This window comes from Zophobas morio, unplaced genomic scaffold (assembly GCF_036711695.1).
Source record: "Zophobas morio isolate AGI-343-1 ecotype UQ-CSIRO unplaced genomic scaffold, CSIRO_AGI_Zmor_V1 ptg000005l, whole genome shotgun sequence".
NCBI classification, from domain to species: Eukaryota; Metazoa; Arthropoda; class Insecta; order Coleoptera; family Tenebrionidae; genus Zophobas; species Zophobas morio.
In genome coordinates, this window is record NW_026972110.1 from 5,352,049 (window position 1) to 5,367,326 (window position 15,278).

General features: G+C 31.9%; 2 protein-coding genes across 5 annotated transcripts; one reads left to right on the plus strand and one right to left on the minus strand.

Annotated features, from left to right (window-relative positions):
• The first annotated feature begins 1,562 nt into the window (after positions 1-1,562).
• Positions 1,563-12,958, plus strand: LOC135122464 (DNA topoisomerase 1). 3 transcript variants are annotated; one of them, XM_064046648.1, is made up of 6 exons: positions 1,563-1,700; positions 2,013-2,619; positions 8,787-9,058; positions 9,196-9,225; positions 9,387-9,676; positions 10,731-12,958. In XM_064046648.1, the coding sequence occupies exons 1-6, from the start codon at positions 1,659-1,661 to the stop codon at positions 12,406-12,408; spliced, it is 2,919 nt and encodes a 972-aa protein (XP_063902718.1). In that variant the 5' UTR covers positions 1,563-1,658; the 3' UTR covers positions 12,409-12,958. The 3 variants fall into 3 exon arrangements, with proteins under 3 accessions (XP_063902718.1, XP_063902719.1, XP_063902720.1); XM_064046649.1 differs by lacking the exon at positions 9,196-9,225 and having other exon boundaries at positions 1,565-1,700; XM_064046650.1 differs by lacking the exons at positions 1,563-1,700; positions 2,013-2,619; positions 8,787-9,058; positions 9,196-9,225; positions 9,387-9,676 and adding an exon at positions 10,482-10,672.
• LOC135122466 (ATPase WRNIP1-like) lies at positions 12,835-15,225 on the minus strand. 2 transcript variants are annotated; one of them, XM_064046655.1, is made up of 6 exons: positions 15,140-15,225; positions 13,859-14,879; positions 13,664-13,814; positions 13,384-13,567; positions 13,085-13,330; positions 12,835-12,924 (listed from the first exon to the last, which is right to left on the minus strand). In XM_064046655.1, the coding sequence occupies exons 2-6, from the start codon at positions 14,854-14,856 to the stop codon at positions 12,851-12,853; spliced, it is 1,653 nt and encodes a 550-aa protein (XP_063902725.1). In that variant the 5' UTR covers positions 14,857-14,879; positions 15,140-15,225; the 3' UTR covers positions 12,835-12,850. The 2 variants fall into 2 exon arrangements, with proteins under 2 accessions (XP_063902725.1, XP_063902724.1); XM_064046654.1 differs by lacking the exon at positions 15,140-15,225 and having other exon boundaries at positions 13,859-15,043.
• Positions 15,226-15,278: the final 53 nt, after the last annotated feature.

Below are 15,278 nucleotides of genomic sequence, written 5' to 3' on the forward strand. Positions count from 1 at the left end.
TGATGACGTCAGCTCAAAAGTTTGCCGAATAAATCCTATCTAAAATTTACAAAATATGATGAGCCTGTACTTGTGATTTATCATTCCATTCAAATTTTTTGGATTTGCATATACAGGGTGACTCAAAAAAATTAATGAAAGTGTGAATTTATTTTATTGATATAATCAGGAACTACAAAACCGAATGCTTTGAAATCTTGGAGATGTTTTAAATTTATCATAAGCATGGTAAAATTTTGATCGAAATGTATTTGCTCATCCCCCCTAAAAATTTGATGACGCCACCGCAAATTTTGCTGAAAAAAATGCTTAAATGTGTAAAGAATAATGAGTCTATACTTGTGATTTATCACTGCATTCATATTTTTTAGATTTGCTTATACAGGGTGTCTGAAAAAAAGTTATGACTGATTCAATTAATTTTATTGATTAAATCAAGGATTACAAAAATGTAATACAAAAAAGACATAATAGGCTTGCAGTCGTCACGTTCCCAACAGCGAGGGAAGTACTGTCTAAACTCTTTAGACCAATTTTTAAATTTTATTAAGTTCTTGATTCAGAGTTTTGAGTATCAAATAACTGTATCCATCACCAATGAGCCTGATTAAACCCAGACAGCAGTTTAATCCCCAACTAAGAATTTTGTAAGGTATCAGGTAGTTATAAAATTTTTCACTACAGTTGGCTCAAGGATTAGACAGGCGGAAATACCTAAAATGCAGAATTATTTTTTTTACCTGGGTTACACCACTGAAATTAACTCATAACTGTTGCTTTTAGAAAATCATCATATCTATAACAGTATCCTTTGTGTGATTTTCGTTCCAACAGCTGCTCCATCATTCAAAGAGAAATTTTGTTGGCAAAAATCAGACCACTTGTTGTAAATATTATAAATGATTTTTTATTTTTTAACAACGCATACCGGCATACCTATTAAATACAAGCAGTGTTTTCTGTCTTTGTTATCATCTCCTATTACAAAATTTTTGGTGTTGAATCAGTGATTCATTTCATGTTGTATATTATCTTCATTTTGTATACAAAAATGCATATAATGAAAACGTTTAAGTACTATTTTTGTTATTTTCCTAAAGGATTTACTTAATAAAATTCGTCACGTTAAGTTAAGAACGTTAAAAAGCATGTAGGTAACATATAGAAATGTTATACTGCTGTTGGCTTATAATATGTATAATAATGTCTGGCAACCTAATGTATCAGTAAAATTGTGTGTAACACGAAAATATAAACTACCGTTTACATTATTTGTCAAAATTATGTGCATCACATTAATCCGCCAAACCATTTTACATCTTAATTTAAATTCCGAGAAAAATTGGTGATGTCACAGTCTAAAAAAACTAAGTGCGAATCATCTACGATCGAAGGACTTTCTCTTGAAACGCACTGGCAATAAATTACTTGCAGCTGATTCTGACAATTCTGACATTCGTCTAAAATTCAAGTTCAAAGTTGAACGAACGAACCTCTCCAAGTTTGAATTTAGGCGCGCTACAGGTTATTGCCTTTCCGTGTCGCTCATGCGCAATATGTGAAATCGAGTACTTTGTCATAAAAGCGTTGCGTTCTCACAATCGTTTCTCGTTCGCGTTTTCTTCTAAGTGTTGGCTCGTGTGATAACCAGTGTAAGTATGGACGTTGAAAGTAGTGCAAATGAAGATAATTCGAGCCCCGTAAGTACACATTTTCCATTCTGATTTTATTGCGGAAATTTCTACGAGCCCAGATTTTCCCATTTTTCCGAAATAAAGCCTCTTTCCTCGTGGTCCGACAGACGGCAGGCGAAATTTTTCTAAGTCCTGTAATGGCGTCAGAGACTAAGTCCCACGTTCGTAGCTTGCGGTCAACAGTTTTTTCCATTTTCGCGCGTTTTTCCCAATTGTGCATCCGATGTACTGCACCGATTTTTTCTTTATTAATTTAAGAATTGTTTTTATTTTACTGTGGCTGCATCCATTTATAATTTCACGTGTTTTTCAATATAGAGCAGCAAGAAAGATTATTCCGATTCATCTCAATTGAATGGCATAAACGGCTATTCCGACAAGCAAAAAAGTCACAAATCTGAGCACAAGGACAAGCATAGAGACAAGGATCGTGATAGGGACAGAGATAAGGATAGGGATAAAAGCAAGAGTAAAGAACATAAGAGTTCTAGTAAAGATAAAGACCGGCACAGTTCCAAGGATAAGGACCGGCATAGTTCGCATAAATCGTCAAGCCGTGACAAAGAACGCAGTGACCGAGACAAGGATAAACATCGTGATAAGGATAAACATAAAGATGAGAAGAAGTCCAGCTCTTCATCCAAGGATAAGGATAAAGAGAGAGAGCATAAAAGCTCGCATGATAAAGAGCATAAGTCGAAGGACAGAGACAAGGATAAAAAGGATAGAGAGAAAGAGAGAGATAAGGAGAAAGATAAATCAAAGCATAGTTCTTCGAAGGACCGAGAAAAGGAAAAGGATAGAGACAGACACAGCAGCTCTAAAGACAAGCACAGAGATAAAGATAAACATCATTCCAGTTCAAAAGATAAAGATAGGAGGGACAGAGACAGAGAGAAGTCTGACAAAGATAGGGACAAAGCTGGTAATAATTTTTGTTTTTATGTTTGGCTAAATATTTATTTGTAGCAGTTGCTACAAAGCTACCACTTCACCAGAGGGCATAAAGCTAAAAGCACATCTGCAAAAATGGCCAAGATGACTGAATGGTTCGTATTATTTTAGTTTCTAATGATAGATTTTCCAAATTATGATCTAATTTTAATCATTAAATTTGTAATCATTAATGGTCACTTTTTGGCTATACTCAAATTTTTGTAGGTGTTATTTTTGCTCTAAGCTCTAATATTTCACTTTCATTAATGACTTGTTTTCTCGTAACATTTTACTTTCTCTACATATCGTATCGAGCGAAGTAAATCGTCGTATAATAAAAAAATATATATTTTTAATGAGTGCATTAATTAATACAAACTCGCATTGGTTGAAGTACTTGTAAAAGTGTGCGACAGTGTTAACAGAAGTTAATTTAAGTGGTAAAGGCAACGGGTTGGATTAATTTATTTCACTTTTATCAAACTGTGTGACGACTGGGTTGTGAACAGGCAACTGTATATGTTAAAATAAACGAATGTATGGTTACACTTGCTTTAAACGAGAGAAATCACCGATATACCGTGTGTTTGAAACAAAAAGCCCAGCCCGCAGCTGTCTTATTTTTTCCTGTACAGCATTTGCTGATTGTCAAATTAAATTTTTTTAAATATGCAACAGTTTCATTTGAAACATTAATGTTTAAGGAGATTCAACTTCCTTTTAATAATACCTTATATACATATTTTTTAGAAATTCTTGTGGATTTTTTTCTGGATTGTTGTGGTAAAAATTAATGTAATTTTGCTGTGACGAATTTATTAACACAATTATTATTTACTTATGTTAGCAAGTTTGACAATTTTTGTAACTTATTGTTGCGTATTGTTAATCTACAGAAGCATTTAAATTTGAAAAGTAAATGTCTTCCACACGAAAATCCACCATGATCAACAAAAATGTTTGAGTTGACAATAGAATTCATTTTTCTTTTGCTGCCGTTGCCGAACCTGGTCCAAATATTTGGCGCTGTCACTTTTATACTCTCAAGAAAGTTAGGTTGTGACATTTCAATAATAATAATCAATAACAAAAGTTTATTTAAACTTTCGTCACTGTCAGCCATGTCTAATTTGACAATGGAGAGTAAACTGGGGTGACAGTTCTACCAATTTCAAGCAGAATTTGTTGATACAACCTTAAACAGAAATAATTGTTGAAGACAAAATAAATAATTCAATTAAAAAAATGCAAATATTAAAATTAAATTATTAATATTTGAAAATGTCACATCAATGAATTCAGAAAAAAATCTGTGAAAGAATCTCTAAAAAATTCGTGTCGTAGACAAAACAAATAAACGGCAAATATAATTTTTCAAATCAGACCGTGGTTTATATATTTAAAATAATTTCATTTGACACTCGGAAAAATAAGACAATTACGGACATTTTTTTTTCTTTTTTCAAACACAGTATAACAACGAAATTAATTTTTCTAGCTAAATAAAAGTAAACAGTACCAAAGTAAAGATTAAATCCATATATTCACCAGAAAAACGTAATTTTCGTAAATAGTAAATGTAAAATTATCAAATCGGTAAGTTGGTAACAGTTGTTGTATTTAATATTTAGTTAGGTCTTATAGGTCGACTAATTTTCCAGCCTTAGAAATACATATTTTAAGTTTCAGACAATAGCGTAAATGTGACAAATTCATTTGCCTAATAACTTTAACCTTGTGAGTTGTTAACTTTTACTAAAGACTATTACACTTGACGAAGTTTTGATTCACAGGGGCTAGATAGATAAGTTTGATTTTGCTTAAAACCTTAAAAGTAACATGTTAAATTAGAAAAAAAAGTTCTTTATTTTATGATGATTAATATCTGCTTCAAGACTATCCTGGAAAATGATTCATATAATCTTCCGTTGCGTGTCCATTTAGTCGTAAAAATGAAACAAAATCTTCGTTTCTGCGACTGAACAATCATGGTAAAGTAACAAATTTGAAGTCACAAATTTGTTGGAGCTCTTAAAAAGATAATTAACGGCTTTATTATGACCTTAAAGTTTTGAAATTTTGTGGTTGCTTAGAAGATAATTTCGAAAGTATGATGTTTTCTTCTGTATTCACATATATTTCGTAAAGTTAAAATATTGCAACTTTTTATTCAGAACTAAAAGTCTTTTGAACTCTGGGTGTGTTTTTTTACTCTTCTAAATGTGGCAACCTGTTGGTGTTTCTTGTCATATTTGGTGTTTCAGGATGTTCTTCATTTTTGTAATTTAAGCTTTTTTTTTTTCATTTTTTATCTTTTCAGGGTTCTCAGTAATTATGCCGAAGCAATGTGATTATTCTAATTTATGAACTGTTAGATTCAGTACATTACACAGTATGTAAATCACTCCTCAGTTATATCCATCAGTATTTAAGAAATTTTATGAGTTGTGTATAGTTTTTTCTTACTGGAGCACTTGTCATTTAAGGTGATACAAATAGACAAGTTTAGGTGAAGTTTTCTATAAGTAATTGTGTATTCAAATATATTTCAAAAATATTGTTTTAGTGTACTGAGTGAAATTTTACTGTTATAAATTATACCTGTTTCAGAGTGATTATAAGTTATAATGAGGTAGCAATAAACATGCCTCAAACTTAAGGTAATCGTTGTGTTTTCGAATAGTTTCGATATGTACTTATTTACTGACTTAATTGGCACAGCTCGACGATCATTGAGGTTGGCTATAAAGACACTATAGAGAACTTTATATACGAAGTTATGTGGTAACAAATTCTATCTCGTGAAAACTGGAACAGCAATTTGACTTGATCACCATATTTGAATGTTTAATATTGTTAATGGAGACAACTATTAGTTTTAATAAAAATTCTATGAAATAAGGGTGATTTAAAAATGGCACAGTAACTCAACGCTACATTATTTCACAAGACTAAGGAATGTTCATTTTATAAAGCGGACACTGAAAAATTGCTACTATTTCGAGTATTTTGGGCTAATTTAATTTTTTCTATTATAAAAATGTTTAACAATGTTATAGGAAATAATTATTCTTATTCTTAAGAACAAATGGCTTTGCACACTAAGACTTTTTTCCCAAACTTTTCAATTTTTTTTGTTTTCATGTTATCGAGGACATCTTGCCCTACGACTGCATTATAAAACTGGGGGCCGGGTAGTGTATTGCAGTCCATTTTAACATTCGTTTAGTTGTCCATCAAAACACAACGATTTTTGTTCCTGACCAAAATTGTTTATAACTTCCCGCTTTTTTTTTTTAAACTGTATGCGCTGCTTTTCGCTTCTTTTTGGATTTTTTTGCTTTAATACGTTCTAATGTTATTCCGAGTCTTTATATTTTGTACAGTAGTTAGAGTACCTACGGTAACATCTTACTTCTTCGGTATTTCCCGCACAGATATACATTTCGTTAATTTTAGCAGCTTAATGATGTTTTCCTCAATATTTTTGTTAAGCGGGCCTTTTCTTGGTCTGGATTTGAGCAAATCTTCTAAAGTATTAAACTTCCCAAACTTTTTGATTATTTGGAACACTGCTGATTTTGAACATTTAGTTATTTTAGCCAGTCACCCCAACGGAAATTTTTCGTAGCATCACTTTTGCAAAAATAATTTTCTTGCCCCAATGGCGATTCGCTTCATTTTAAAAAGAAATAACGTTATTTTGAAAACAAAAATCGCATTTAATAGATATAATTTAAAGCTTTCATATATAACAACTAGAATAATTTAGATTAAAAATTAGAAAATTGGCATTACTTTAAAGGTGTCCGTGTAATAAAATGAACACTCCTTAAGTTCGAGGAAAATAATTTAAAAAATCATTACGCCAATTTGACGTTCATTTACAAAGACAAAATATCGATTTGAGTAGATAGGGTATCACATACAGTTTTGCATTTTAGTTGTGTAATTTAATCATTATTTATCTAAAATATGGTTTGTATGGCAACGTAGTAGCAACAATGATAAGCCATTTTCATATACATTAAAAATTTCAAAATTTGCTTCAAGACGTTGTACGCTTTTTTAGTTGCACACAAGTGTATATATGTTATTCAAAAATCCAACACCGTAATTTCTCCGAACTGGCAATGTAAGTGTCACTTTTACTGATTTACTTTGGTGTGAAATAAGTTAAGGTCATGTTTCTTTTTTTTTTCCATTTTTAAACTTTAAATAAACAATCCGTGACACGAAGCTCCCAAATTTTGTAATGTGAATCTTAAATCACACCATATCATCCAACTGAATTGAACAGGTGAGTTTTTGATTTTAGAATAAATTATACATGGATCTTTGCTGCACATGATTAATTTTTGAGACATACAGCTGTGAACTTGTTAGCTGACGTTTCAGTAATGCAGTAATACGATCTTTAAATTTGAATTACAGAACGGTTACCAAAAAAATTGGAATAAACTACAATGTTGGAAATGTATCATCATCATCATCATCACCTAGCGTTGTTATTTATGATTCTTATTTTCGTATTGGAAAAAACTACGCAACAGTAACGTATAGACACGACAAAAAATTGTTGAATATTAAAAATCAAACATCATTGTCGATAAATAATTTCACGAAATAAATGATATTTATATTGAAATTAAAAGAGGCAATAGAAAATATTTTTAATTCATTATTTTGTTAAACGACTATTAATCTTACTACTAATTAATTTATCCATGAACTAATTTTTTACTAGACATTAGATCATTTTTCTTTTCAAAGTTTTCCTGTGCAGGATATAAAATTTATTGTGCTAAGAAGTGCTGATATTTCCGAATAAAAATATCGATTAATGATTTTTACTTAAAAATTGGAAAAATTTATTGATTTTAGTATTTTTTAAAAAACTGGCTTTCGCTGATATTTTCCGTACCTATTCCATACTTTCAACGCATCCTGTGTGTGTAACTTTCAGTGTCAACTAATAAATTACAAACTTATTCCTGAACTTGAGCCATGATATATTTATCGTTTTACTCCCGATTTTTTACATCAGATTTGTTGCATAAATTTTGAACCAAGTGTGTAAATAAAATTTTGATCGTGTTTTATTGACTACATTACTTCCACTAAGTATCTATAATTATACTAGCAACAAAAATGGCATGATAATCTCAATCGTGTGTTATTAAATAAAGTCAGTATAGTGTGTAGTGTTTTTATATATTAGAGGAGTACTTCAATAACTACATAACGGTTTTGAAAATTTGTTGTATTTTTTCCGTTATTTGAATTTGTTAGTATTTTGATTGTATTGGTTCATAAAATTAAAGTAAAATTTACAATAAATGAGGCATTTCACGAATATGACACAAGATCCAAAAATGACTAAATTATATTCAGTCATAACTATGAATTCTTAAAACAAAAAACTCGTTCATTAACGAGTTGTAGATTTCATAATTTGTTACCACACAATTGGAAAGCAATTAAATCGGTACATAATCCTTTTTTAGAAAAAAGTAAAAACTTTATTATTGCCGGAAACATTTCATAGGAGGAAATTGTAAATAAACATATCAAAACTTACTACAATGTATGTTTTTCATAATTAGTTTTATCTCTTTGTGTTTATTTGTAATGTATCTGGTTGTATTTGTAATGCAATTCTGTGCCAATACCTACTTTGTAATTTCTTTGCAATTTAAGACCAATAATTTGAAATACGGATTTGACCAAGAGATATATTTAGCCTAAATGTGTTTGGGAGCTTAATAAACTTGCTTGTAACATACTTTTTATCGCAATTTTTGTGTGCAATTCTTCAACAAAATTTACGTTTATTTAATCTTAACGAGTAGGATGAATAATTGTTGCAGTAACACTGCTGGTCTGTATACAACATTATCAAATCCGACTCTTTTAAGACAGGTAAATTTTTTATTATTACATACGTGTATGGTCATACACTTTATGTGTTCAGCTTAAATTCGTTTATAATTTAAGACCTATACTGTTGCAGACCTAGGTGGGAGTTGTGAAGTCACAAATGTTAATTCATAAATTTTTTTAGAACAAATTTTGTTAATCAAAATTCTGTAGTATGGGATTTTACAACACTGCTACGTTTGTGAATCAGTAGTTACGTTTTTGTTTAATTTTCAGATGAAGATAAAAAAATCAAAAGCCACTTCAAGCATGAAATTGACGTCAGCAGAGAAGATTCTGCCAGGGAAGATTCAGTTGACGAGGATGATAACAAGCTTGTAATCAAGGAAGAAACCGAATCTCAAGATGAAATCGACGACAAAAATGTTTCAGCTGTCAGTAGCTGTGATTACAATATGTCTCAATTCAAATCAGATGAATCCAGGTTTGAAGATTGCACTACAAACATAAAAGATGAACCAGAGGACAGTGATGAAGATATGCCTTTGGTACGTATTTGAAAGTACTACTTTTAAAACAAGCAAACATTGTAGTAAATATGCAGTAATTAAAAAAAACCAATTGGAGATAATAAAAAATCAATTTTTATTATCTTTAAAAAAATTAATATAAATTGTATTTTCAGCGAAAACCTTTCGCTCACAGACACAGTTCGGTAGGTTTTCAGTCTTAATGTGAATGTTGTTTAGTGATTTTTTCGTATTAACATCTTGGGTTTTAGAATTTTTTGTTTAACTAGGACTTACGTGCACTGTTTTTTTTTTTGCATGTTAATTTTTTATATTCATAGCAGTGATGAATTAATTTATTTTATAGGCTGCTAGAATTGAAAGCACATCAGTTAAACGAAAGATTGAATCTGATGATGATGAAGATGATTTACCCCTTATGGCAAGAAAAAAACCAAAGAAAGAGAAGAAAAACAAGTCCGAAAAGAAAAAGAAGAAAAGAATTGTAGATGATGAGGAAGACGAATGGGACCGACCAATAAAGAAAGAAAAGAAAATTAAAAAAGAAAAGGAAATAAAAACTGAAAATTCGGTTGTCGAAGGTCCCAAGAAAGGACGAAAGAAGAAGGAGGAGGAACCTCAAGAAGTGTGGAAATGGTGAGAACTTTTTGTTAATTTATCGGCGTTACCATACATATTGAAATGTTGGTGTTTTTTTGTTTCCTATTTATTTATCAAATATTTGACAATTTTACTGTGGTGCCAGTAGAATTTTTTCTGCATTTTAAGGCTTTTGGTTTTGACTAAAAAAGTGAATGTATGAAAGTTTTTACGAAAATTATTTTGTGCAGTTGTTTGTTCCCATAAATATTAAAAAAAAAAACCGTAGCCTGCCCTTAAGCCACAACTAAAATCATTAGATCTCTACAGTGAATTGTCAGACAGAAATGATGGTCATAATCACGGCCATATGTCATAATAATAATAATAATTCTGGGTTATTTGTGATGGATTATATTAAATCAGGCCGCTTACTTACACAAATAATAACGCCTCATTAAGGATGAGGAGACGACAGTTTTAAAATTTGGAAATTAACGCAAATTATGGAGGCATCTTTCTTTATTTTGTTTAAATTAAAAGATTTATTTTTATTGGAGAGGACCATGTTTTATTTATTCAGTTTTGCGATATTTTGTAAATTTTTTTTTGACTTTACAAAATTCCCGGAATTGGTTGAATTTTGAAAGGAAATTTAACTAAAAATGTTGGTAACACTGAATCACTGACATGAAATGAAATGATATCAAAATGGCGTGATGTTATTAATGTGTTCGTCGACATGTCCATCTATTAGCCAATTATTTTTTCTCTTCTTTTTGTAATGCACAGTAACCGAATGGTATTAAAAACGTTACAAAATGTAACAAGCTACAAGTACCATCACAAAGTATGTAGTTTTTGTCACATCTTTAATTTTGAGGTTAGGCGTGTCTGTACCAAAGTCAGTTTAAATTTGTCTACTAGCACTAAAAAGCGCATAATAAATATTGCGGAAAAGCCGACTAAACCAGTAACGTTTAAGAACGTAGAACAAGTTGTAGAAAATAAATACAAAAACCAAAATTTCAATAATGTTCTGGCAACCAGTAGGTACATGTAGGCCAAGCTCATTTTTTATACACATTATTAATTTTAATAATATTTAAAGGTGGGAAGAAGAAAAGAAAGATGACGGAAAGAAGTGGTCATTCTTGGAACACAAGGGACCTATTTTTGCACCTCCATATGATCCAATACCAGATAACATTAAATTCTTTTATGATGGCAAAGAAATGAAATTGTCTTTGGCTGCAGAAGAAGTGGCAGGTTTTTACGCAAAAATGTTGGATCACGATTACACAACTAAACCGGCGTTCAATAATAATTTCTTTAAAGATTGGAGAAAAGTAATGTCAGACAAAGAACAAGCAAAAATTACCAATTTAGAGTTGTGCGATTTCAGAAGAATGCATGCATATTTTATGGATCTAGCTGAGAAAAATAGAAATCGCACAAAGGAAGAGAAACAAGCACTGAAGGAAAAGAATGAAGCTCTTGTGAAAGAGTATGGATTTTGCAATATCGATGGCCACAAAGAGAAAATTGGGAACTTTAAAATTGAACCCCCAGGTCTGTTTAGGGGGCGCGGGGAACATCCGAAAATGGGTATGTTGAAGAGGAGAGTGGAAGCTGAAGACATCATTATAAATTGCAGTAAAGATTCAAAGATTCCTGAACCTCCACCTGGTCATAAGTGGAAAGAGATTCGGCATGATGACACTGTTACATGGTTAGCTTCGTGGACAGAAAATGTCCAAAATCAGGTCAAGTACATCATGTTAAACCCCAGTTCAAAATTAAAAGGTGAAAAAGATTGGCAGAAATATGAAACAGCAAGGAGATTACACCAGTGTATTGATAAAATTAGAAAAGAATACAAGGATGATTGGAAATCTAAAGAAATGCGAATTAGACAGCGCGCAGTGGCGCTGTACTTTATTGATAAACTTGCTCTTAGAGCTGGTAACGAAAAAGATGAAGATCAAGCAGACACTGTAGGTTGCTGTTCGTTACGTGTTGAACATATCTCATTACATGAAGAAAAAGATGGCAAAGAATACGTGGTAGTTTTTGATTTTCTTGGTAAAGATTCTATACGTTACTACAACGAGGTACCAGTAGAAAAACGAGTGTTTAAGAATCTACAGTTGTTTATGGAACATAAAAAAGGAGGCGACGATCTCTTTGATCGTTTGAATACAGCCATCATGAACAAACATTTAAACGAACTTATGGAAGGCCTCACAGCGAAAGTGTTCCGTACCTACAACGCATCTTGGACTTTGCAACAGCAGTTGGATGAATTAACGAACCCAGATGATTCGATAGCTGAGAAGATTTTGTCGTACAATCGCGCGAATCGTGCGGTGGCTATTCTATGTAACCATCAACGGTCTGTACCAAAAGGTCACGAAAAATCAATGGAGAAACTGAAGGAAAAAATCGATGCCAAGAAAGAAAGTATCAGAGATGCCGAACGACAAGTCAAAGATGCCGCAAAAGACGCGAAACACGGTAGCGTAAAAGAAAAGACTGTCTACGAGAAAAAGAAAAAAATGTTGCAACGTTTAAAAGAACAATTGACCAAGTTGGAAATTCAAGAAACAGACAGAGACGAGAATAAAACTATCGCGTTGGGTACCTCAAAGCTGAATTATCTGGATCCCCGTATCAGTGTAGCGTGGTGTAAAAAATATGGTGTCCCAATTGAAAAAATTTACAACAAAACGCAAAGAGACAAATTTCGCTGGGCTATTGATATGGCAGGTCCAGATTATATATTTTAAGTTAGTGAAATTTCCATCAACTCTTTACAATTCGACAGTTTGATGAATTCAACGCACTTTTGTGCTATTCCGTGTGTAATTAATTTTAAGTTGTAATTATTATAGTAAAATTTTAACAGTTAATTTATTGTGAATTTAAATCGTTGATGTCGGTGGAGAAGGTGCATTTTTTGAAATTCTGTCCAATTTTTGTAAAAAAAGTTCACCTCATGGATCATGTTTTATAGGTGTCGTTTTGTTTTGAGCGACAAGATTTTTAGTTAATGTTTAAATATATTTATATTTTGATCAATTCATTTTAGTTATATTACTGTTACAGTAACAGCAGTTGTAGGAAGTCTGTATATTACAGATTTGATAAATAAAGAATATGAAAAATAAATCTATTCATAAAACTCTTATAAAATACAAAACCAGTATTAATATTGTATTAGATGGCGATCTAATTAAAGAAGTTTACGTTGTGTAACTCAGGAGGCATGAAGTACATCTGACTTCCAGTGAATTTTCCATAACCTGTAAAAAGTATATAATAAATTTCACAAGGCTATTTTAACAGTTTTTCTACAGCCACTTTTTGATAATTAAAAAAAATGCAAAAAGCAAAAGTGACATTACCACATCTAGTATTTAAATTTTGACTTGAGAAAAATAGAAAAACCTCTACATATATTACCTAAGTCTTTCATTAACCTTGTAGGTGCGTTTCTCAAATGCAGAGGGACTGAGGGTTGCAATCCTTGACAACTTGCAATAACCTGCTTTGCTTTAGCTAACGCACTGTCTGCTTCTCTGCTTTTTGGCGCTCTTGCTAAGTAAATTGCACATTGTGCTAACAATACATCACATTCTGGTTTACCTAGTAACTGACATCCTTGCATGGTATTTACAGCTAGCATTAATGCTGTAGGGTCTGCATTACCTAATTTAAAATAATAAAACTCAACTGCAAAGTTATGCAGCAATATTTCCTACCTATGTCTTCACTGGCTGCTCGGACCATTCTTCTAGCGACGTAAAGTGGATCTTCACCACTGACTATCATTCGCGTTGTCCAATATAATGCAGCATTAACATCTGAACCCCTAATAGATTTATGCATGGCGGATATTATGTTGTAGTGCTCTTCCCCTTTGCGATCATATAATAAATGGGATTTCTGAAAGAGATCTGTTTATTAACTAATTTTTGTCACTGTCTCGCATTAAAAAATAGTTTGTTTCAAATTTAATTTTTGGTAATTTTGTTTTAGTACCTTAATTTTTTCTTTTATGTCTTCAATAGTTACAACTTTACTTTTGGTCTCATGAAATTGCAACACCAATTGCAGATTCCCCAAAGCAATTCTTGCATCGCCATCACTGATATCAGCCAACCACTTTAAGGCATCTGCTTGAACTGCAATGCTACTTTTACAATTAATAACACTAACCATGTTAAAATGCCTTACCTATCACACTGACCTTCTTGCAAGGATATATTTGGATCATCAATAATTTTAACTTCCAAATTCCTTGCAGCCCGTTCTATGATGGAATACAAAGAATCTGGTTCTAATTTCTGCATTACAATAACGCGACATCGACTGAGTAAAGCAGAATTTATTGTAAATGAAGGGTTTTCTGTGGTTGCTCCAATTAAAACAATATCACCTTTTTCAACATGTAGCAAGAAGATATCTTGTTGCTTCTTATTGAACCTATGGATTTCATCCATAAAGAGAACTGTACGACAACCAAATTTTTGTTGTAATTTGGCGGCAGAAACAACATTTTGCACATCTTTTACTCCAGCAGTTGCAGCACACAAAGACACAAACTTTAATTTTGTGGGATTACTTTTACATATCCCTTGAATAACTCCAGACAAGGAGGTTTTACCACAACCTGGTGGCCCCCACAGTATCATATTTGGAATGTCACCTTTTTCTAATAAGGCTCTAAGAACTGTGTTTTCACCCAGTACGTGATTCTGGCCAATAAAATCATCAAGTGATTTAGGCTGTAATTGTTTAGCGAGTGGAATAGAGAAAGAATTATCTTTTGGCTTTTCAACAGCAGATGCTTTTGTTGAGGTAGCACTAGCAATATTGTTTGCTACTGTTGCTTTGGTTACAGTAATTGATGGCTTTAACTCATTCACCACCAAAGATTTGTTACTTTTTGTTTTGTTATTTCTGGGGGTTGTTGGTTGCTTCTCCGTTTTGGTTTCAACTTTTTGTTTTTTAGAAGGTGAAATTAAATCGACTTTGCTTTGTGGTCCTCTAGACTTTCGATTAAAATTCTGCGGAAGAACTGGCGATGGTGAACGCTTTCTTTTGGGTATTTCTTCGGAGTCTGCTGAATTTAAAAAAATACACTTATTGACGTGTTGTTCAATCTCAGACATGGGAAATGTCTTTTCACATATCGGACAAAACGATTCTGTATTTTCGGTAGTATTGTCCATGGTGTCTTTTTTGTTTAACTAACCTAAAATATTTCACAAGAACTTTTAAAACACAGTTTAAAATGACCGCTTTTAAAGTAACCTCCACAAATATTTTCAACCAATGACAAGACAGGTATTTTGCCTCTACAATACAATGAAAGAGCGCTAAAATTAATTTTAAGAATAGTTGAGTTGAATTATATTTCGTATTTACAGAACTGAAATATGCAGTGTCATTTATTCCGCTTATAAATCTTGTTTATAAAATAAAAAAAAATGTGGTGATTATAATTATAATTACCTCAACTGAAAACGGTACACATAATACAGAGTAACGGATATTAATTTAATTTTTTATATTCTGAAATATTATTTTCTTTGGTAACAGACACTTTGTTGATATGCTCCTGGTTATGCTATAGTTCTTTAAACTTTAGTGA